A 23,462-nucleotide genomic window follows, 5' to 3' on the forward strand; every position below is an offset into this window, starting at 1 on the left:
TTTTTTTTTTTTTTTTTTCTTTAGCAAGGCACTTGGAGTTGTACTTTCTTTCTGGAGAATATTCTCTTCATATTTCAGCTGGTCTGGATGTATCCAACTCAGATGTAACTCGTTTACTTAAAAAGGTATAAACTACTTTTCTGTACCTTTCCAATCATTATTGAAATATCATACATTAGTTATTTTTAAATTTTAATAATTATGTTTTCAGGTCCGCCTTTTAAATGAGTACCAAAAGGAAGCACCATCTTCCTGGATTCGACATCCAGAAAAGTATGTCACCTTCCAAACCCTATAACTGTTCCTTAATTTAATAACTATTGTTATAAAATAAGATACCTGTAATTTTAGCAAAGAGTTGATTATAGGATGCACTGTGGCTGGTCAGTGACTACAGGGGAAATAGAAGGTGGGAAAAGTAGAATGGGGAACTTGCATAGGAGTAGTCATATTAAGGTTCTTACTTAGCTTTTGGAGTGTTCTAAGTACTTTTGAACAAAAAAATACTTCGTATGCAAGTGTAGCAAGTGTAATATTTAGCACTTAACAAAAGGCATGATAACTTAGGAGAATATAGATGCAYATTAGTTTTATTTGTGGTATTACAAAGAATTAATACCCATACAAGGTAAGGATATGCTAAGGATAATGCTGTTGATATTTATGATTTATCCAAACAAGGATTTATGAGAAGCTATTTCCTGAATATTATTGGTGGGAAAACTTCAGTGATTTTTTTTATTTTCTGTCCATTTTTTTGTATTTGTGTTATAAGGTACATGGAAGAAGTAGTGGAGAGTACCTTGTCACTTCTGTCAGTAAAACACAAGCGTAATCCTTCTGCTTCTCCAGATTTCTTGAGTCCAATGCACGTCTTGGCTCTGCTTGATATCAAAGCAGTGTGGTTTAAGAAGTGGACGGTAAGCAAAAAAAAACGCAACCCAACAATTCATCATTTGTTCATRTCTGACATGTATTTTGAAAAGTTTGGGTTATGACATCACAGACCTGTTGTGTCTTATAACAACCCATACTGAGAGCTGTAATTAAGGAAGTGCAGAGTTTTTTTAGACTTTCATGTCCACTGCTTTAAAATATTACATTCCACCTCAGTTTCTGTTCAGTTACTACTTTTCATGAAATTTCTGAGTATTTTCTGTGCTTTGTGTCTTCARTCGCTTCGGCAGAATTGACTGACAGCTATCAAAACAGGCAAGTACTGTTTTGGAAGAAGTGATGAACATGAAAGAGCAGTTATATATATTACACACTACACACAACKTGTTTAATTTAGTGGGCATTAGAGCTTTTTCTAGCCTACCATGTTTAAACTTATAATATAGGATTTACTTTGCAATGTCAAAACATGTAGTTTAGCATTTCAGTGTAATTATTGGTCTTCTGTTTTTACTACATGTTCTACTACACTTTTTTCTAATGATGTTGGTTTTTTTTGTCATAAATTTGCTACAAACATTTATGAAATGTTCRAAATTCTTAGTTGAGTATAATACTTGCTACTCGAGCTGGTGTTCAATATATTGAATATGTACTGTATGTGGGACCCCTACTAGAACAGAATTAGAGATAATTTCTACTTTTTAGTTAAAAATAAGAACATATTTTAGCAGTTGACATTACATCTTCTTTGTCATTTAAGCATGCATATTACAGCAGAAGAGTGGTATTTAGGCTTTTGGAAAAGAAATATAAGTCCTTGGTAAGTACTTCTGTTAATATACTTTATTGATTACRCATTCAATAATAGTCTGTAAATAACATTTATTGATAAAACAAGGGGTTCAAACTGAAAGAGGGTAGATTTAGATTACATATTAGGAGGAGTTTTATTGCTGTGAGGGTGGTGAGACATTAGAAAAGGTTACCCAGAGAAATTGTGGATGTCCCGTTGCTGGAAGTGTTCAAGGCCAAGTTAGATGGGGTGCAAGGTGTCCCTGCCCATGGCATTGTTTGGAACTAGTTATCTTTAAGGTCCCTTCCAGCCCGGGCCATTCTAAGATTCTATGAATTACCAAGACAAGTTTACTTGCAACTTAGTCTTTTTTTGCACATTGTGGTTTGGACAATTTTTTTTCCTTTTTTTTTTTTTCTTGTTGGAGATGTTCCATGTTGTTTGGCTAGATAAGCCTTTTGGATTTTTTTTTTAATTTTATTTTTTTCTTTGCTTAAAGGGATCATTGATAAATACAAAGAAGTGTATGATCTGCTCTGAGTAAGGGGAAATTCAGATATTTTATTGCAGGTGTTTAATTAGGATTATTATTTATTAATTAGTTACGTTGCATTAGTATTTAGAATTATTTCCAAAAATGCATAAAAATGGCAAATGGTGCATAACCAATGGCAAATGGTGCAAATACCATAACTACTTTGTGCTCAATTTGGATTTTTGCTGGAGAGAGGCTAAAAAACCTGCCAGTATATTCATTGAAGCCTTAAGGGTTCAAAATCRGCATATAAATATATATAGTAACATATTTAGTAATATGGGTGCCAATCCTATCGTATATTTTGTATGTGCAGTTCTCTTTACGTGGGTGGAAATTTCATTGTTTTCCATAAGACTAATGTAGATGTGAGATCCATTCATGTGAAKAGAAAGAATGCATTTATTGTGAAATATCAGGTATTTTATTATTTTGTGCTTTATTCCACAGATTAATGTAGCTGTCCAGCAATGTCTCGATTATTTTGAATTTTGCAAGGCAGCAGTTGCTAAAAACTCCAAAGTCAGTGACTTTTCCCAGCAGGACTATAGTGAGTATCTTTGCRTGTCTTGTATTATATGCTGATACACCCACATTCTTCAGGTCTTTGAACATGCTACCTCAAGAGGAAGACATTCTGTCTATTCTTGACAAAATGCTGTATGACTGTCTTTTGAGAGAACACTAATAGCAGTGGTTAGTTATTTAAGCTGTCTTTATATACAAAATGATCCCATTGTGGTGCAGGTAGTTGCTACGTACTGTAAAGTAAACTACAAGAGTAAAATTCTAATTTTTGCTTTATTGTTGCAGGTGATAAGCAGAATTTTTCTTACACTGGCCCAGAATTGCAGTATATCTGTTTTGTTCATTCACTGTGCATCTTAGGAAGATTGTTGATCTATAAGCAAGGCCAGAATCTCTTTCCTGTACAGCTGAAAAATAAAAAAGGTAATGGGTGAGTTGAGAAAAATGGAATCAGTTGAAAAACACCGTATCCATACTTGATATATATTTATGTATTTTCACTGTAATATTATGGGCATTGAAGAACAACAGTTTGTTCACCAGTTCTGGGCATGGGAAGTTTTGTAAAGGTGGTATGTGTACATATATCTACCTGTGAGCATCTGCACAGGTTTTAGTTCTTTGATGGATGTGGCTGAATGGATCACTTATGTATTTTACTTTGAATATATTAATTTCAAGTTGAAGGACAGTTGGATCAGTGTAAGTGATCCAGTTTTTCTAGATGTGAGTAATAGCTTCTGTCAAACCAATTGATATAATTGGCTGGAGGAGAGATGTGTCCAGGGACCAAAACTGTTTTTCATCTGTGAAAGAAAAATCAGTATTTCAAGCTAATTGCAAATTGAAAACAAGTGCTCTGAGTTTAACCTATTAATTGAGATAAAATAAAAGCAGAAGAAATGTTCCATACCTGTGGACCAGAGGTGTTAATAAGGACAGAACATATGAGATGGAAAAGCTCTTGGACATCGGGAGAAGTCTACATTGTGCAGGGCTGGCAAATGGAAGTGTCTGAGGGCAATTGAAGCATTCCTTTGCTTTAGTGTCTCTTATTAATTCACTGTAGGATTTAAAACATTACTGGATATTAGTTCTGCGACTTGTCTTTTGTCCCTCTGGTTAGAGGATCAAGACTTGATAGATCCGGTGTAGAGCAGTGTGTGAGTAAGAAACATCTACTAAGTGTTTTTGTCATTTATGCCTTACCTATGTAACACCCTTCAAGCAGAGATCCAGGGGTGGTGGTTGCTTTTTTCTTCCCCCTGCAAATGTMACAATCTTGCCATTGTGTTTTCTTAATAGTGTCCTTCTCAGCTTCATACRTAGCAACTCTTTCATCACAAATTGTCTGATTTATTACCCGGTTTCATTACACTTGGAGCATTGTTCCCCATCTTGCCTTTAGCTACATTTGTTGGTTTTGTTTCAGACCTGAAAGGAGTTGTCTGATAGCTTTCCTCTTTTCTAGCTGTTTCACATAATCTAAAAGTAAGGCAATGCCTTTTTGCTACACCCATGCATACTCAGTATTTTCAAATATTGGCTGTCATTTGTTTCAGTGAAAGACTTTGTAAAAGTTCAGTTGGCTGAATTGAGAGCAAAATCAAACCTTGTAAGCTGATCATGAAATGCCTTAGTAGAATCTAAAGGACATGGATGTCCTTTGCTTTATCACCAGTACGTAGCTGATTTCCTAAAAACAGCAAAGCATTTTTTACATATATTTATAAAATTCTTTTTCAGTTTGAAAAATTAAAGTTATACTTAATTTTGCAAAGTACTTTCCTCTTTTTTTTTTAATAGATAGTGTATCCATAACTGATGTGCTGGTATTATTTACTCAGCTCATTTATTACTCTCCAAGTTACTCAAAGACAGCTTCGGAAGCACATACAGGTAAAGGTTTTTTTTATTTTATGCTAATATATCTAGTTGTAATGAGGCATGTAATAACTTCTTTTGCAGTTTTTAATTTGTGTCTGTTATTTGTGAAGGTTTWTCTCTTCTCTTCCACCCTTACCCTTTCTTCCTCCCTCTATGTTAAATCAGCACTTAACAAAATTAATAATAATTCAGAAGCAACTATATAAATCATATAGACATATTTGTGTAAATTAAATTATAAATAAATATTTCTTGTGTTCACCAGACAATTATTATCCAGAAAGTCTTGTTATGGAGATTCTGCAAGTTTTTTGTGATCAAACAGGATGTGCTGCGGAATGTTTGCATACAGATGCAGTAGTAGATTCCCTACTTCGTCCCATTCAAAGTTTGCTGAGTGGCACAGAGGTTTGTAATTATCTTCCAAATTACTTCTACATGTATAGATTTTTTCTGTATTATCTGTATAAAAGGTTTATTACTCACATAATATGGTAGCTTCTGTGCTATTTTCTACTTTAGCTATCATRGTGTGCATTGAATAGTTTAGTCCGTTACTGTTCTTTGTCTGACATGGAAGTCTTGTGAACAGTAGCAAAAAATGTGCTGTAGTGAGACTGCTTCCATGGGAAAAAACACACTGCCTATTTTTTTTTGATTTGTTTTGGCTTTTTTTCTGCTGTCATTTGGATATATCTTGGATAAATATTTACTCTAACTTCTATTTGAAAGGCAACTTAATTTTATTTTTAAATTGGCAATTTCGAAATTAGATGTTCTCAATAAGTAGTGTAACTAAAAGATATAATTGTCCATGGGAAGCTACTATTTTTAGAATTGATAAAAGAAAAAGGGATTTTGTTTAGTTTTGTTTTTTCTTTTAAATATTTCTATAAGGATTATGAAAATATTGGGAATTAGTGCCATTTGTGATGAAGATTTCTGTGTGATGACATTTGAACATAGACTGTTTACTTACTCTGTTTAAGCCATTAAGAAATAATCAGAAATATGATCTTCAGAATATGACCTAAGAGAGACTTGAAAAAACCGGTCTCACAAAAGCATTGAATTTAAAACTTCCTTTTTTCCCCCCTCTTCCAAATAGTTRTATATAAGCTGTCTTGAAACCACTTTACTTGATGTAGCTGATATTTTGGCAAGGATTGCTGCTTCAGAAGATGGTCTTTCTCTTCTTCTTTATGGAGAAAATGAAAAAAATGCAGAAGACAGGTAAKAGTACATTATTGAATGACATTAGTGAGCACTTCAATGAATTAYATTGTTCTTATGAGACTCATTTTCTCTTTTTTCATTTATCTATAATGTGATACATCTTGGTTTTGTTTGGAGTAAAATATCTGATTATAAATTAAAGTAGCAAGTGTTTTAAAGAAATATATTAGGGAGATATTTATGTGTAGAACCAGGTGAAATGATATTTTAAAAAATACTTATAATAACGGAGATTTTCAAGTTTTGCATATTTTTCTTATTCATGTGAGAGCTTTCCTTTCTCTGAATTCCATTTTATTCATAGTGTAACTGTTCAGACCAAAGGCCTCTCTAATTTCTTTTCTTTGTTTGTATCTAGAACACATAGAATATCAAACCACATTTAGTGAAAGAACAGATTAATGTACCATTCACATTTCAGTACCTCTAGCAGTGACAGATCTTGTTTAAGTAGCTGCTGTGTATAACACTGTACCTAATTTAGGATCAATGTGTACCTATGGGTAGAATATAGTTAGCTTATGCTAAAACTTGAAACAGCAGTAAAATTGAGATGAGCTCTTGAAAACAACTAAGCTGCGGGTCATGAAGATGTTTGGAATGTATAAGTGGGGAAATCTCACAATTGTCTATGTTTTTAAGGGTGGAAGTAAAAAAAGTTTTTTAGAAAGAATTATTGCAAACTCAGAATATTTTAGAAGGATGACTTGGATAGGAAGATGTAAGAACAAGGGCAAATTTTACCTTGTAGTGGAATCCTTAACACTGATCAAGCAGAAGTGAAAATGATTGTCTCATTGCTTTTCCCAATTTGACTCCTATAAAACATGGAGTTTATGTAGTTCATGGTCATGTGGGCTCTGTGGAAGGCAATGGATATATTTTTGCACTGTGTAGAACTGTAAGCCAAAATAATATGACTTGCTGTCCCTTCCTTTTCTTCTGACTGGTGTTACAAGTTATAATATAATTTGCCTCTCCATAGTGGGTCATAGTCTCTTTCCATAGTTTCTTCTCCCCTAAAAAATAAGGTTTAGTYAGAGGATTTGCTTCCAGGCTTATTGTTTACTACAAAACAACAATTTTAAAGTGTTATTTTATTTCTAGTCCTACAGCTGCTCATGTAATTGTTCAGTTCACAAAGAAACTTCTTCATGATGACATTTCTCATTTATCTGGATCTGAGCTTTTGCCAGTTGTTAAAGGAGCTTTCATTTTTGTATGCCGCCAAATGTACAGAACTTGTGAAGGCCTACAGATGCTAATTCCTTATGGCTTGCATGAATCTCTTGCAGAGGCCTGGAGGAAGGTAAATCTTACTTTTGGAATTGTGAAAARTCTTAGTGTGAGAGGTTCAGCTTTTGTAATAATTGTTCTTATGGGCTGATTATAYTTAAGTAGTGAAATAGTGCTTGAAAATGTAAAAGTGAAGTTCTGCTTGCAAATTTTCTTCTTTTCTGGAGGCAAAGAAGTGGGAGGGAAAACAAATGCAAGAGAAAGAATGGTACAGCTATTCTTCCTGTCATATGCTGTATTCTTTTATTATTATTAGATATTTTAAAAATACAGTCATAATGTAAACTCAGGCAGAAAATATCAGAAAGTTATAACATGAATCAAAAATTCCTAAATCACCAATTTCTGGGTATTTCTCACTGTTTCATATATAGATATTGTCATRAAGACATACATTCTTATTGAAAATAAAATATATTATTGCTTAGAATTGTATCACAGTAAACTATGTTTCTTATCAAAGAATGTTGGCTTTGAAACTTAGGTTCTTTCCTGCATTGAAAATTTGAGGATGGTTATTGAATTAAGGAGTTTATTTCACTTGACTTACACCATAATTTGAGTAACTCACCAATCTGTCTGTCTTTTGATGCTTTCCTATTGTGTAACTCGTCAGTCTTACTCAAACTAGCCTGTTACTCTATTTAATGTTTATCACAGGCAGAGTGTTAAAAACTTTTGATGAGCATTTCCAGTTATTTCCTCTAAAACACCATAGCATTTACATGTGCACAACATTTCTTTCCTCATGAAAATCCCTTATTGTGGTATAGAACATAATTTAGACAAATTATAATAATTTGTATGTCTTGACACATACAAGGTAAGTTGAATGTGTTGAATTAAAAAAAAGTTTAACTGACAAAATGCTATTACTTCACATCACTTTGGTAGTTAAATATAAACTGAAGTAGAATCAACATATTTGTGACTTCAGAATTCTACAGCAAAGTCAACTCCATCATTTTAATACTTTWAAAATTATTTTATGTCACTGTTCAATTTTAAAACACCTGCAGTTTTAAACACTGCAGTTTAAAACACCTGCAGTGTAGCAAAAATGGTGGACTCTTTTCAAGCAGTAGTGTCAATTTTTTAATGGATGGATAGTAGTTTGCATCCTTTTACATATCTCCTCAAGTTTTAAGACTGATGGAGAAAGAAATTCTTCTTTTTCTTGGCAGATTGTGATGAAATTCTGGGACAGAATTTATAGCGATGATAATAAAAGGGGAACAACAGATCCGATACAACTGACTAGTTTAATAGAAGAGTCTTGTGTTGATTTGTTACATCATATTTATAGGGGAGTAAATTAATGACTTCTCACTTTTGTTTCAATGGTGTAATTTGGTTTTTTTTCCCCATAAAAACAAACCAAATAATTAATTTTAAATACGCAGTGTCTCTCAGACCAGTCATTATCAAATATAATTTAAATTATAAACTATATCAAATATAAAAATATGTATATATATTTGCATCATAGCTCTAATGACATCCATACCAATATAGAGAAATTTATATAGTTTATAAATAAAATAAAAAGTAGCAGAATKAATCAATAAGCTTGGTATTGTGTTGTTGACTCCAAAGGCTGTTACTTCCATTACCTGTGACAGAAATGGAGTAAAGAGTTGTGCTACAATTTTTTATTTTTTTCTTTCAAATGCCAGTTTTTGATTTGGGAGTCTCCAGATGCAAASTAAAGAGGTTTWTTTAAGATTTCTAAGAAAAAAATTTAAAACGTACTAGTTTTAAAGTTGTTTATACTCAAGGAAGAAGTAAAAAATAAGCTTTTCTGGAATAAAAAAATAGTGGAATAGTGTATTCTGTACCAAAGACTAGACTATAAAGTGATCACTGTGTTTTTTTTTTCTTTTGTATATAACAAGAGAATGAACAAGATCAGGAATTAAAAAATGGTGTAAATAAACAGGAGGTATTTATTTTCCTTTTTGCAGACGAGTTTGCTTTCAGAAAGAGTACCAACTCCTGTAACTGATGCAGGCTCTGGTTCATCAGTAAGTCAAGAGTCAAAAAACAGGTAAGTTGGTAAATTTATGCACRTGTGTAAGTGTGAATACTCACTGCTACTTTAACAACAGTTGAAACATCTTGTAACCCCATGTCTTTGTTGTAGTTTGATTCCAGCTGTCAACTAAATACCCCACAGCCCCATGTGCATCCTGATGGAGTAGTGAGGAGAATCAGAAAGAAAAACAATTATGGGTTGAGATACCAACTGTCTAATAATTGAAAGAAAGTAAAATATAGTAACACTAATAATAGTATACTGGTAATGGTAATAATAACATTAGCAATGAAAAAGAGAAAGAGAGAAGTAACACCCAAGAGAAACAAGTGACACACAACTCATTTGCTCATCACCCTCTGACCTATGCCCAGCTCATACCTCAGCAGTGATTGGCCCCTTCTGGTCAGCTCCAGTATTTTACATACTGAGCATGACTACTCATGGTATGGAATATCCCTTTGGCCAGTTTGGYTCAGCTGTCCTGGCTGTGCTCGCTCATGGCTTCTTGTGTACCTGCTCACTTGCAGAGCATGGCATACTGGAAAGTTCTTGACTTGGATAAGCACTGCTTTGAAACAATTAAAACAGTGTGTTAACAACATTATTCTCTCCCTAAATCCAAAACACACCACTGTACTAGCTGCTTAGAATAAAATGCATTCTATCCCAGCCAGTACAGCCAGAGCAGTACAGTCTTTCTGMCAGAAGGATAGTGGTGGGTAGAAAAACCATCCTAGCATAGATCTCAGTAGAGCTACAAAATTCTTGCTGACCTTTGGGAATTTCCTGCTTTGAGAGTGGTGTCTAATCTATGTGAAATTGAGTTATAGTTTATTCTGACTAAAGAATTTGGTTTGATGAMAATGTGAATTKGAAAGCACAGAACAAAATAGCTTTCTGTTTATCTTACACCTTTGATGTGGTGCTAATTTAAAATGCTGTTCTGCTGAGTCATATATACACCTTCAAATATTATGTAGCAAGATTGGCAGCATGTTGGCTGAAAGATTAATTATCGAGTGAAAGGCATCCTTCCTTTTACATTAAAACTTAATGTCCCTTTAGAGAAATTTATATGCATTAGGATGAGAAATACACAAGTATTTGAGAGTCTGAAAATTCAGGGCARTGTTGATTTTCTTAGTATGTGAAGGTGTTGTGTAATTGTAGCACCTTTTTTCATAATTCTGTACTAATTTTTTTGCAGGAACCTTTAGCTACCCAAATGAGAGTTCCTTATAGTTTTTTTACATTGTTGAGAAATTCTGTGCCTGTCTTGCCAATGTGTAACTGCCACATTAATACCTTAAGACTGTATAGAGTCAATTTGTAAGTCATACTTATGTTTAAGGATAGTATAGGTCTTTTGGGTTTCCCATTACATCATCTTTCTCTTCTGTGTTTGCACATAACCTTAGTTTTGCCATGCTGAGTTTGAATGTTTGCACAAAATGTGGTCTAGTGCATGTTATCTTTTTCCCAAATGCTTTTAAAACTAACATAAACTTATAAATTAAGCATAGAGTTCAGTGAGTATTGTTTTTCACATTTAGAGATTGTACTTTTCCTTTTTTTGCCCCCATGCTTTTTTACATATCGTTTTTAATTACTACTTTGTTACTCTTGCAGTTTGTTGTGGGAAGACACTTTGTTAGATGCCTTGCTAAATTTTTCAGCCACACCCAAAGGACTATTTCTGCTTCACAGTACAGGTGCCATGAATGATTGTGTGAATTTTCTGTTTAGCAGTCTATCAAAAAAAATCCCGGTAAGCATTGCAGGATCTGTACAGTTTASTTTTTACTGTAAAGTTTGAAATGTTAGGAAAAATATTTTTTTCTGCTAAGTGCAAGTTYGTTTAGACTGTGTTGGTAGGTTATRTTGAAATCTACATATGCTAGACAATATTTGAAATATAACAAAAAAAGGGATCCTACTGAATGTGTAAAAAAACATTTTAATACTAATGGTTTTATTTGGTCATGTTGCATGTCTGAAACACAGTATTTTGTGTTTAATTTTTTATAAGATACTTGATAAAGATGTTTGGTTTGGAATCTGACCCTGGTAAGTGTGTAGAGGATAATGTCTATGRACTGTTCAAGTCTAAACATAAAGTGGATTAAATTCTGTAAACAAGTGTAAGAAAGATCAATATTTAAGAGATCATTTGAGAGTTTCCWGCCTTCTGAATAACTAACACTGCACTTTTATACTTCTTATCAACAGACAAATGAATATGAAGACTTTGGTAATAGAATTATTGTAACACAAATGGCAACAACACCAATGGSTGCAGTAGCTCTGCAGAGTTCAGGTAAATTGAAGAATTATGTTTTTGTGAATAATTGCATGCTGTAGTCTTGCATTTTAGAAAAAGACAGTAAGAAAGATGTTAAAAAAGGATCAACTGTTTAAAATAATTATACACTATTAACAAAGACTCTTAAATGTCTGTTAATTTCTTCTTGAAATGATTTCTCTTCAGTTTTCAAGTCAGTTATCAATCTTGATGCAGCATTTTGGAGTGTGTTTTATCTTTTCTTTGGATATTATGCAAAATCTTCACTGGTTTGGATTTCCAGAAATTTCCTCTATGTGTGTGAAGACATTGTGCTGTTTAAAAGTGAATTTGCAGGTGCTTCTTATTGATCTGCAGATCAGAATTAATAACTGTTGATGTCTGTAATTTGTATGTACATTTCCATGGTTGCTGACTGAGCAAAGGGTCAGGAACTGCAAAGACCCGAATGTCACTGATGCAGTACTCTAGTGAGATGTAATTGAGATTGTGCTACAAGAATTGTCAATTCAGACAAYGAGCCTTCAGAGTCAGTCTCAGATAACCCAACTGTTACCACATCTTCAACAGTCTAGGTAGTCATTACATTAAAACTAATCTCATCTATAAAATGAAGGTAATGCTTTGAGTTTCTAAGGAAGTCYGTGAGGTACAAAAGTTGCAAATCATCTCTCTGAGTATCTAGAAGTGGCYGGTATTGACTGAAAGACTGTCAGAAAGGCAGGCAAATTCTGCCAGTCAAGGAAACTGATTGTTAGTTACTATTTATGCCTCTGRGATTTTTCAGAAAGCAGGGAGCAGATCTACTGAGGAGTTACCCATCTGTCCTGTTGTAAGGTTTTCAGCCAAATTGCTTCTTGTGGCCCTTTTACGCCCTTTGGCGTCAGAGACAAATGATGTACTGAATATAATCAGCAGTAATTTTTGACCCTGACAGCTTGTGTCATGTATGCAAGGTTTCTCTTAAGCCTAAAACTTATATTTGAAGATTTCAGAGTTAGGTGGCTCTTTCCTTTTCAATTTAAATATTTAACATTTTAAATTTTATCAATTTAAATTCAGCTAGTGGTGCTTCTCTTAAATGTTTTTTTGTCTTTTTCATTATAGTATGTTTTAATTTATTAATGAATTATAGTGGATCTGTATTTTTAGAACCGCTGAGACAATACTAACTAAGCCTTGATCTGTTGCAGTTAACTTTTTAAAGAAGGTCAGAAGCTTATTTAAATAGAAGATATATAAATATAAATATAAATATAAATATAAATATAAATATAAATATAAATATAAATATAAATATAAATATAAATATAAATATAAATATAAATATANAAATATAAATATAAATATAAATATAAATATAAATATAAATATAAATATAAATATAAATATAAATATAAATATAAATATAAATATAAATATAAATAAATATTATCCTGCTCTGGTTTAATAGTCTTTGGAAACCATTGTTGCAGGTTGTTGATAGAACATAAGCAGACTGCTCTGGAAAAGTGGTTTTGACTAAAGGATTGAGGATAGCAGGGATGGTAACCCTCAGGCAATCTGTGTTGTGAGATTTTCAGCCTTCAGTATAGAGAATTTTGAGAATCTTGGTTGGAATTGTGGTGTAAAATATTTTTAATATGAAACTCATGATTAGAACAAACATTTATTTTAGGCTTTATAAAGGCACTTATAACTGAATTATGGGCTCTTTTGGAGTGTGGAAAAGATGATTTGAGAATAACCCAACCCAAATCTACTCCAGTTGACCCCATTGACCAAAGTTGTCACAAGGTGAGAAATTATTTAATCTTATGCTTTTGCCTGGAAAAAAACAGTGCTATGGTTTGGATAGGATAATATATACCTTCCTTTAAATTTTTGTTCCAACTATATTTGGTTTTTGGCACATGTTTCAAAATTGATAAAATACACTAGTTAAATGATGACTGATAAAGGACTCTTGCATAGGAGGGCAGTTCACAATTGCCAAGGATTAACTATGAATAATTAATAACAGTCATGACAAAAACTTAAATGCTGATCATCAGTTTATGTCCAGATTATTGTCATAAGATCAGGATAAGTGATACATTTTAGACTTTTCTGTGTCTTCAGATTTTAGAATTATGTTGTAATGAAATACTGTAATTGTCAAAATTGCATGTGCAATTTGATAGATAATAGACATTTCAGACACTACTCCCTTTCAGGGTATATAGATGCCTACCAGGGAATGCAGTCTTATTTTRGGCAGGTCTGTTTATGTCCAGTTCAGTCTGCAAATGATAAGAACAAAATTAATGTAAATGGAAAATAATGGCTAACACTTACTTGGTTATACTTGATTAACATTCCYTTTTGTCCCTCTTTTTTCTCTTTCGCTAGTCTTTTTTGTTTCTGGTAAACTTGCTCACTTACCCAGCAGTTTTTGAGCTCCTGAGTAAACGAGATATACCAAATAAACCCATGTATTCATTCCGTGAAGTACCTACAGATATAATTGTAAGTATTTTGAAAGAAAAATACTTCTGTGAAGAAAGTTCTTCCTAAGAAAATACTATTGTTATAATAGAATAATTTTTTTGCTTATTATTGAAAGATTCYGAATTTTTCTGCATTTTGTGTTATATACAGCATGAGGGCAGTATATGCACATATCACTTCTTATTAACCTAAGTTTTCATTTTGAAATCTTAAAGGTAATATAAAATTTGATGCCTAATTTAAAGATCGTCTTTCCTTATGTTTGTTGGATGTGTTTTTCCATGGAAAAAAGGTAATATACATAAACGCCTCTGTATGTGAATATAGTTACACACTGGAAATTGCTGGAAAATAAGTATACTTGTATTTTATATAGCATTGCTCTATCRCACTATCTGTGGATTTAAACAGTAKAGAAAAAAATAAAATGAAAACACATAAACCTTGTACCTCAGGCTTTTTTTTTAATAGCACACGATTCACACAAAGGCAAGAATCAGTAATTGGAAAGCTACTGATTAAGACATACTTCAGAAAAATAGCTTCACCATTTCTTTRTTTAGTATTATTTTATTGAATTAGTATTCAAACATCCAAATGCAGTCCATTAGGACTTTTTTTCTCATCTACAAAGCACAGGCAAGTAATTTGTGACCTCATKTGGCAGTTAAAATCAGATTTTTTTCCTAATGAGTTAGCACTTTAAATTGCTGTTATGTTGAAGTGTTTGTTTAGCCCAGGCTTTGGATTGGTGATCACTTAAGTTGTTTAGATGGAGTTTATCATAATAGTGTATGTTATGTTTGGAAGAGATTTTTGAGTTCTCTTTTCCAATACTGTTTTGATTATTTCAGGAGGAAATTATATGATAAATTCCATTTTTCTAGTCTCCATAATGCTAGTGTCCACTGATGGATAGCTTTCTTCAGTTGTCAAGTTTTATGCTGAAGATGACAAATATTTGACAGCATTCAAATTGTGCTAGATCTCAAGTAATGATTTTTGTCACTTTTGGAAGCCAGTGTTTTAACTGTTGAGGCACTTCAGTATTTTTACTACGTTCTCTAGGTTTGTAGAAATGCCAATACTGATAAAACTGTTCAAAGTACAGATGTTTTGGATGAGGCTTGTCTTACTGTGCAGCAGTGAGATTTGTGAGCCTGGACATCCAAGATTAGATAGAGATATGTCTATSTATCTATGTAAGATAAACATCCAAAATTATGTAGTTATCAGGAATGAAATAGTCACATCCTCTAATGTTAATTTAGCATATAATGGCTGAGTTTAAGTACTCAGAAAACTTGGAAATTAAGAGTGATAGGTTTGTTATAACCACATTTTTGGGCAGTGATTGAAAATAGCAAAAGATAAAAAGATTTTGACAAGATATAACTATAGAAAGCAAAGTAAAAGCTATTTCTGTTCTACTAGAAGATTTGACTGGAAGACCTAACTACTTTCTGTGCCTTATTTTCTCTCTATTTCTGAATCATGTCACATTGCCACGAACCTGACTTGTTTATGCTAAACTATGTTTGCTAATGCACAGAACTTAATAATTTTTGTTTACCCTTTCTTTCTCAAATACACARGATTTAAACATTTTTCCCTCCTTTCTATTTTTGTCTGACTAGCTAGCTGCATCATTTACTRAACAGATAATCAGTTGGGCTTTTTCTGCTTTTAACAATTGACTAATTAAGTTTTACTTTTGTGCCCACAGGAAAAGTTTTCTTAATACATGCAAGACTTCTCTTTACTGTGTTTGACATGTAAAATTATTTTAGAAAATGGAGCACATAAATGAGGGTTCCTCTGCCTGCCTCCACTCATTGAGGGTTTCTGCAGTACACATATTTAGGAGAATCTAGTATAGAAGGTACCCTCTAGATCTGTAGCTTTGAAAGGCATTAAAATAGGTGATCTTCTTTGTCTGAGGATTCTGGAGAATCTTATGCTTAGATGGTTCTTCTTAAATATTCAAAGTAGATAACATCTGACCTGTAATATTTATTTGAGCAATGCAGATCAATCTGCACATATTTTTAATGGAACCTTGCATTAGACATTGTTCATTATCTTCCTTTCTAAAATCCCAAATCGGAACTTGGTCTCCTTTTCAATAGTCCTCTCACTGTGCCTGCTCTTTGTACTTTTTTGCAGGCTCCAAGCTTTGATGTATAAATGAGAGGAGGAAGTTGTTGCCAGAGAAATATCCCTTAGCATTTAACTCTTTGTATGTACAAATATCTGAAAGAATCTTAAACCCCAAAGAAATCAATTACTTGCATTTTCAGTTTTATGTACAGCCTTGAGGTCTAAGTTGAGTTTTTTAATGGAGAATTTTATTGTGAGTATAGTATGTGGAAAAAGCTWTCTCCCCCACCACCACAAAAACCTAATAGGAAAAATACGCTGTCACAGTATTTTAAGTAAGAATGCATTTTATGAAGACAGTTTGAAAAGTTCTAGATTTTTTGACTACTATTGTGAGTTTTGATGTGATTGTTGCTTTTCTCTGTTGAAAACCAGTGCTTTTGTTGATTTCATGAAAGTAAGGATTAATTTTCCCACCATATAGTATTGAAATGACTCACTGATCTAACAAGGTGAATAAAACTCCCTCTGCTGTCTCTGAAACTGTACTTCTTAAATGTGGAGTAAATAAAACTTTGAATTTAACCGAGATTAAATAAAGCTCATAAAGACTTTGTAATCTGTTTCTTGTGACCATAGCACAGCAATCTCTCTCTGAGATGATAGCATCACTGAATGTTTCTGTTCATTCCCTAGTTTTTTAATGAAATTATTTCTTCAGAGGCAGTTTGCATATGCAGTGAACCAGAGGGAAAGATGATTAGGTTGGATTTGTGGAAGAAGTGGGAAGCAGCCACAGGTCATTGTCTGTTACATGAGATGCTCTAGGATGAGCAGTGTAATCCTCAACATCTGAGCCAAGCCTTGCTACATTGAGAATAAATGGCTGTGTCTTGAAGCATGTAATAATAACCACTGTGAGAAAGGCTTACTATACTAAAGGATTTGCTGTTCTCTTCATTGAAATAGACATGTACACATTTCAAACATACAAAAATCAGTTTAACATTTTTTTTTGTGGTTTAATACTGATGAACTATGGTAGTTGATATGCAAGGATCTTTTTGTGTGTGTGTTCTTGAACAGATTTTTTTTCCTAATCTTCTACATTTTTTCTTTTTGCCATTGACTTTGGTGTGGAAAACACTTCTTGTTACTGAAATAATTTCAGTGTGTATCTTAATAATATCTTTCATTCAATAGTAAATGTGAAACTATGATGTACATAAATTATAAAAGCATGTTTTTCTACATTTCTCTTCCTTTGGCAGGATATCATTGACAGGATTATAATTTTGAACTCAGAAGCTAAAATTCATTCCTTATTCAATTATGARCAATCCCATATATTTGGTCTGAGGTAAGATGCTTGGTTTTTATTCTCTGGTCACATTAACTAAATAGGATATAACATGCTTGGATGTGTTATTTCTGACAAGATAACATTGTTTGGGTTTTATTATGTATGAAGGTGAAATTCCCCCCCTTTTTAGCAGAGGAAAATTAAATGAAAAATGGCCTACAAAATGAGAACAGTGATGAATCTAATCTTATTATCTGTAAATGGATATATTGTAATATGAGAAGCAGGATAGAAATCGCATGCTATTTATGACTACTTGACTGTGAAAAAAATCACCTAAAATGCTAAAATAAATTATTTTTATTATATTTCTGTCAGAGTTTGGTTTATGTAATCTCCTCATTCTTAATTTTTTYTAAAGTATGTGTTTAATTATCACAATTTCACAAAAACTTAGTTTGAGGAGAGAAGCATTAGATTCCAAATATTTCTAGAACCTGAAGCTATGCTTAAAATATGCTTACACTGTCATTCTCATGTTTTGTCATATTTAGTGCTTTGTTATTTTAACATAGAAATTAGTTTCTGTATTTTTATTCCATTTTCCAAGGATGAATATATTAAGTCCTTGAATTCACATTTTTGTTATAAACATATTTTGTGCAGTTAAAATAAAAGATCTATTAGATTGTACTTCATAATATGGAAAGCTTTGATAACCTTGCTTGAGCAAGATATAGGCAATTGATTAAGTTCTGAAACATTAGCTTTTTTAAGCCATATTTGTACTTTAATATCACAGTAAAATTATTTCATATTGTGTATGAATAACCATAAGATACAGTATCCTTTGTTGATAAGGATGAGCATGGAGGAGATGAAAAATGGCAGAGATTAGAATTGGGAGATATAGGAATTTGACATATAAAAGAAATTATAAATGCTGCTTTGGAGCAAATCACTTTATATATGGATGAAAAGTCTTAAGATGAATTTTGAAAAACAAAATATTGTTCTTCATTTAGGATTAAGACTGACTCCATAAAAAACTTGACAGAACTTCCATTGATTTAATTAGGATTAAGAGAAAATGTTTTAACAATTTAAAATAAAGTGTGGTTGGGCATTGGAACCCGCTTCCCAGGGTGAAGTGGTCACAGCAACCAACTTGACAGAGTTCAAAAAAGCATTTGGACAACACTCTCATGCACTTGGTGTAATTCTTGGGGTGGCCTTGGGGGGTGCAGGGCTACGAGTTCGACTTGATCCTGATAGGCCCCTTCTAACTCAGAATATAAAGATAGTATATTTTATATACAGCATTATATAATATATCTTATTTACAGCATTAAGACTTGTAAGAAACCAGGGCCTATCTTATCTGAATATGAGAGGTGTACATTTATTTTCAAGTTCCATGATCCTTCCTGTGAAATCTATTGATTGCAGATATCCATGTGCTCTAAAATGAACCTTGCYTTGTGTAGTTGGTTTGCTCCTTGACCAAATTCCATCAAGAGTTCCCAGCTCTGCAGCAGTTAGATCAAATAATATTAGATGCTTAATAGATGTGAAAATTTAGAAATTAGAGCAAAAGATATAMATTTCTCCTTGCTGTTATGTAGAAATAAAATATTTAGGTGTTTGTGATAACTGCAGCATTGAAAAACGGTATGATTTTCTGAAGCATTTGTCTAGAAACATTTCTGCTAGACCTAATGCCAGTAGTACAGCCAAACCCACATTCTTATAATTGTTCACAGATCTTCAGAGCCATATACTTTATTTTTATACATGTGGCTCACTCAGAGCTGACTGCTTGACTTCAAATCTGTTTAACTTACTGGTTATACTCTAAGGTCCTGCTTTTATTGTTCAAAACAGTTACACATTTACTTACTTGAATGTTAAACAACTTCTGCAATTTAGAACTACGTTTTCTTCATGTGTATACTGAGCATCAGTGTCTTAAAATTATTTTGGTTATCAGCTGTGTAATTGCATTTAAAACTTAAAATATATAGGTATTTTCACAGTCTGTTTAATCAAAAATGCACTGGTGTATATAATATATTATATGTATGTAATGTTATTATTGCATTCTCTGGTGGATASTTTTCTTCATTTTGAATAAGTATGAATTCTGAATTAGAATTTTGAAGGACAATCTGGTAGAGGTTCTGCTGCCAACTTTCCTTTTCAAGCTTAACCACTTTGTAAAGTGATGTGCATTCGGTAGAAACAGAAGGGAAAACATAAGGAAGCTAGATATGGTGTGCACAGACTATATCTCTTAAAGAGTACTCCCTATGGTATTCATATAGATTAGGGCCTGTATTGTCAAGGGTGAAATACTCAGTTCCATAGAAAGCTGTAGCTAAGTTCAAACCTGTGGTTTCTTTGACCATTTTGGGGTTTTTTTTTGTTTGCCTTTTCTTGAAGTTCTTGGAAGTATCTTGGCCTAGAATGATTTTTCAGTAGTTTCACAGACAGTGATATAATATTCCTTTAATTGTATCTATTATGTGTTTCTGTGACCAGATTTATTCACTTGAAGGTCTTTTAAAGATAATAGGGGGGAAGAAGAGGTGTATTATTATTATCTATTTATTAAGGGGAAACCTTAGGCAGGAAGTTGGAGATAGGAATGGAAATGTGCAAGTATACAGACAGTTCCTAATTTGTGTATGCAAAGATTTTCAAACTGTCAGTTCAGCTTTCAACTTCAAAACAGATTTACACTCACTTAGAATTGAGAAGTCTCCCAGTTGRCCAATATCAGTTGATAAAAGAAAACTGAAGGCTTCTCAGCCACACTTCTGTGCACGCTGAAAATCTRGATGCGTAGAAACTAATGCAGAAATTCTCAGTGGTCTTTCTGCTTTAGGAGGTCCTGAACTTGCCATCAGAGCACAAATCCTRGAGAAGGGAAATACAAAACAGTAATTTAGGCAATATTTTTATACATACTAAACACAGAATGTTTTCTTAATGTAATGATCAGCTTTATTTCTCTGATACAAGTGTATCCATCAATATAATTTTAAAAGTTAATGCATATCAGAAATGACAATTTTATTAAAATGTAACATGAGAAGTCTTAAGGCCAAGCTCTTCGAATCTCTGTAACATAAATGAACAAAGGAATCTTTCAGACTGATGATTTTATATGTTATCAAGGAAACTTGCCTGCTATTTCATTGTAGTAAATACATTCAGGAGTTTTGAGGTTTTATAGCTTGCCAAGAAACTATATGCATAATATATATATTTTCAAAGTCTTTGCCTAAAGCATTATTCAGGCATTTACATATTGCTGTTCTCTCCATACAGAAAAGGAGTTTGCTGTGAATGTTRGTGACACTGTGTTGTTAGCTGGATTAAAGTGAGGCAGAGTAAAAATTTGTATCTTTGATAATCAAGTTCCTGTCTCTAAACAGGATCAATACCCCAAAATAAATTCAAAGATACTCCATTAGTGTTGGCTTGAATAAAAAACAGGAGGCACATTACTGGAACAGGCATAGACTGGGCAGTAGGAGGGGAAAAGAGTTGGTTTAGAGGCAGCTTTGCAGAAATTCCGTTTATTTAATAGAGTACTTTTATAACATACACTGCTTCTGGATTTTTTTTTAATGGATATATGATAACAGGGCAGTAAGGGGCCTTTGAATAATTTAAAGAGGAAAACTAAACCTTTTCTTTCTTTGGCTATCTTATTTTCCCCCCAGTGGCTTGTTTTGACCGTAAGTCAATAAAACTCATAAATATTGTGAAGTCAAAAGATCTTATGTATGTGCATTCTGTATGAATCAGAAGAATTTTTGTTAGCTCCACACATGTTCACTGAGATGCCTTCTGCTAGTGGGCATGAARCAACAAGGAAAGCACTCTGTTCAAGAGTTTGGCTTTCTGCAGGAAAATACCTGGAAATTCTGAGGGTAAATCTTTTTCCTTCAGATATGCAAGTTGTGACTGTTTCATTTTAAAGGCACAATGTGCTTGCCTGGCATTAGAGATATGTGAAGGTAACCTATTTCGTAGAAGTGTAGTTTGAACTGCAATGAGAAGTAGATTTATTTTAGACTTCTGTAAGGCACAGCTGAAAACCCAGTATTTATTACAATGCTCTGTGTGAAATAATCTAAATGCATTTCTATTTCTCTGGAATTACAGAAAATTGTAAATATTAGTCTAATTCATATGTTCATCTATATCAGCCTCAGGATTGTAAAGCTACTGTCTGCTGCAAATAGGAAAAGAACATTGGCTTGTTATTTTCAGTCTTGTGTAATAAATATTTTGAGATTGTTAGGTAACATTTTCTTTGTCATAAAATATCATGGTAAATATGTTTTTTATTTATAATGCTAGTTTTCTTGCTTACTGAAAGGGTGCAGAAAATGATAAAAAATTCATTGTATCTATTTCTGTTGCCCTAAAATACTAGCAGAGAAAGATTTAGGAAAGAAAATATAAATGGCTTTCTCTATACTAACATCAAAATCAATCAGCATATTGAAATTTGCCTTAAAGCAGTAAGTTTTACTCAAAATTTCATCTCAAGCACTCCAGTGAACTCCAGGTGAATGAATTAAATCCTGCAGGAGCTGGGAAATGAAAAAAAACCAAAAATACACATGATAGGCAAAAGATAACTTTGTGAGTTTAGGAAATACAGATAATAAGCACTCCTGCATTACTTTCATTGCTTTTGTCAACTGCATTGTAAACACCCCCCCCTTCCTTGCATATAATTGCATTTTGATACTGAGGTAGTCTCAGCATATGAAATAGTTCCTTAATTGCGCTTGCATTTTGTCTATTGTTGACTAACAGAAYGTGTGATTTTAATGATTGCAACACAATGCTGTTTATATTTAGTTTCTCTTTTCCTTTCTCTTTATTGAAAAGCATTCAGAATCCAAAAGCAGAATCCAAAGGTAAAAGGGGACAGGGTCTGGATTAACAGTGGCKACTAGTAGAGGGGTTTTGCAACAGGTTTATGTGAAAAATAGAATATGTGAGAAACAAATTATTATTGATAAAATAGGAACAGTAGAGTCTGTGATCAGATGTCACTTACTTGTTTTTTCTTAACTGAGGGAAATTAAAACACTTCACTTCTGAATCCTCTAGGCTGGTAATTGATGCTTATGAAAAGCATTTTTGTTTAGCTAGAGAAACTTCTACCATTAGCAATCACATTATATGTCATTTGTAGGTACATTGAATAGCTGTAGTGGTATCGGTGCTCCTTTGAAAATATTTTCATGTGGAAAAATTTGTAAGGAATACATCAGTCCCTATGTTTTCCCTCTGGGAAAAACATGACTGTCCYGAGATAGTAGCTTCCAGTGCCTCAGGCACCAAAGGTGTAACTTGCGTATCTGGAAACTCTCATATTTTTTTTTCAAAACAGTGCATTGTCCTCAGTTGAACAATCAGAAGCCTCAATCCTTTAGCAGCACCAAGAGCAGAGTGCTCTCTGCTCATTGCCACTGCCTTTTGTTCAGTTTGCGAAGGCATTGTGCAAAGCTTTGCTTGACTGWAGCTTTCAAATGCCCTTTGTATTCCAACGCTGACTGAGTGGCCTTTGGCTTCTTTGGGGTATTTTGTTTTTGTCAACTCAACTGGCACCTGATAGGAATTGCCACTCACTGTTTGGACCCACTTTCCCATTGAAGCTTAGGCTCTTACTCAAAACATAATAAAGAATAAATAAAATTGTTAATGCAGGCTCTGATGTTGATATTTTGAGACTGTCTCCCATGATGATGAAATTGTTTAAGGAAAGTTTTGSTTTGGATTTCACTGTTGTAGTACATACTCACTTAGTGAAAAGGAGTTCCTGCTACTGCAAAGAGGTTCCAGTCCTTGTTTTCAATATGTGTTCCTGAGAGAGAARTGTCTTACCTTGTCCTGCAATTGAGCTCTCAACAAATATCATGCTATATATTTTGCACTGGCCTGAATCAGCCATGCCTATATCTATAGAAGGCAGTAACTGCAAAACATAAGAAAACTTTTACTAAAGACCAGTTTAGTCCTCTC

The 23,462-nt window shown here is 33.1% G+C and overlaps 1 protein-coding gene across 1 annotated transcript in view; it reads left to right on the top strand.

Moving 5' to 3' along the window:
- TBC1D32 (TBC1 domain family member 32) overlaps nucleotides 1–23,462 on the top strand; it is a 69,983-nt gene that overhangs the window by 10,229 nt on the left and 36,292 nt on the right. Inside the window, exons 8-23 of the mRNA XM_057368976.1 lie at nucleotides 25–125; nucleotides 212–273; nucleotides 776–920; nucleotides 1,661–1,720; nucleotides 2,679–2,778; nucleotides 3,042–3,179; nucleotides 4,563–4,655; nucleotides 4,909–5,051; nucleotides 5,752–5,876; nucleotides 6,987–7,188; nucleotides 9,140–9,222; nucleotides 10,843–10,981; nucleotides 11,443–11,530; nucleotides 13,194–13,312; nucleotides 13,907–14,023; nucleotides 17,377–17,465. Of these exons, the coding sequence (XP_057224959.1) occupies nucleotides 25–125; nucleotides 212–273; nucleotides 776–920; nucleotides 1,661–1,720; nucleotides 2,679–2,778; nucleotides 3,042–3,179; nucleotides 4,563–4,655; nucleotides 4,909–5,051; nucleotides 5,752–5,876; nucleotides 6,987–7,188; nucleotides 9,140–9,222; nucleotides 10,843–10,981; nucleotides 11,443–11,530; nucleotides 13,194–13,312; nucleotides 13,907–14,023; nucleotides 17,377–17,465 (1,804 nt within the window). The remainder of the gene's footprint in view (nucleotides 1–24; nucleotides 126–211; nucleotides 274–775; nucleotides 921–1,660; nucleotides 1,721–2,678; nucleotides 2,779–3,041; nucleotides 3,180–4,562; nucleotides 4,656–4,908; nucleotides 5,052–5,751; nucleotides 5,877–6,986; nucleotides 7,189–9,139; nucleotides 9,223–10,842; nucleotides 10,982–11,442; nucleotides 11,531–13,193; nucleotides 13,313–13,906; nucleotides 14,024–17,376; nucleotides 17,466–23,462) is intronic.

Source organism: Malurus melanocephalus, unplaced genomic scaffold (genome assembly GCF_030028575.1).
Source record: "Malurus melanocephalus ecotype Western Australia unplaced genomic scaffold, MMel_1.1 scaffold_100, whole genome shotgun sequence".
Classification (NCBI taxonomy): Eukaryota; Metazoa; Chordata; class Aves; order Passeriformes; family Maluridae; genus Malurus; species Malurus melanocephalus.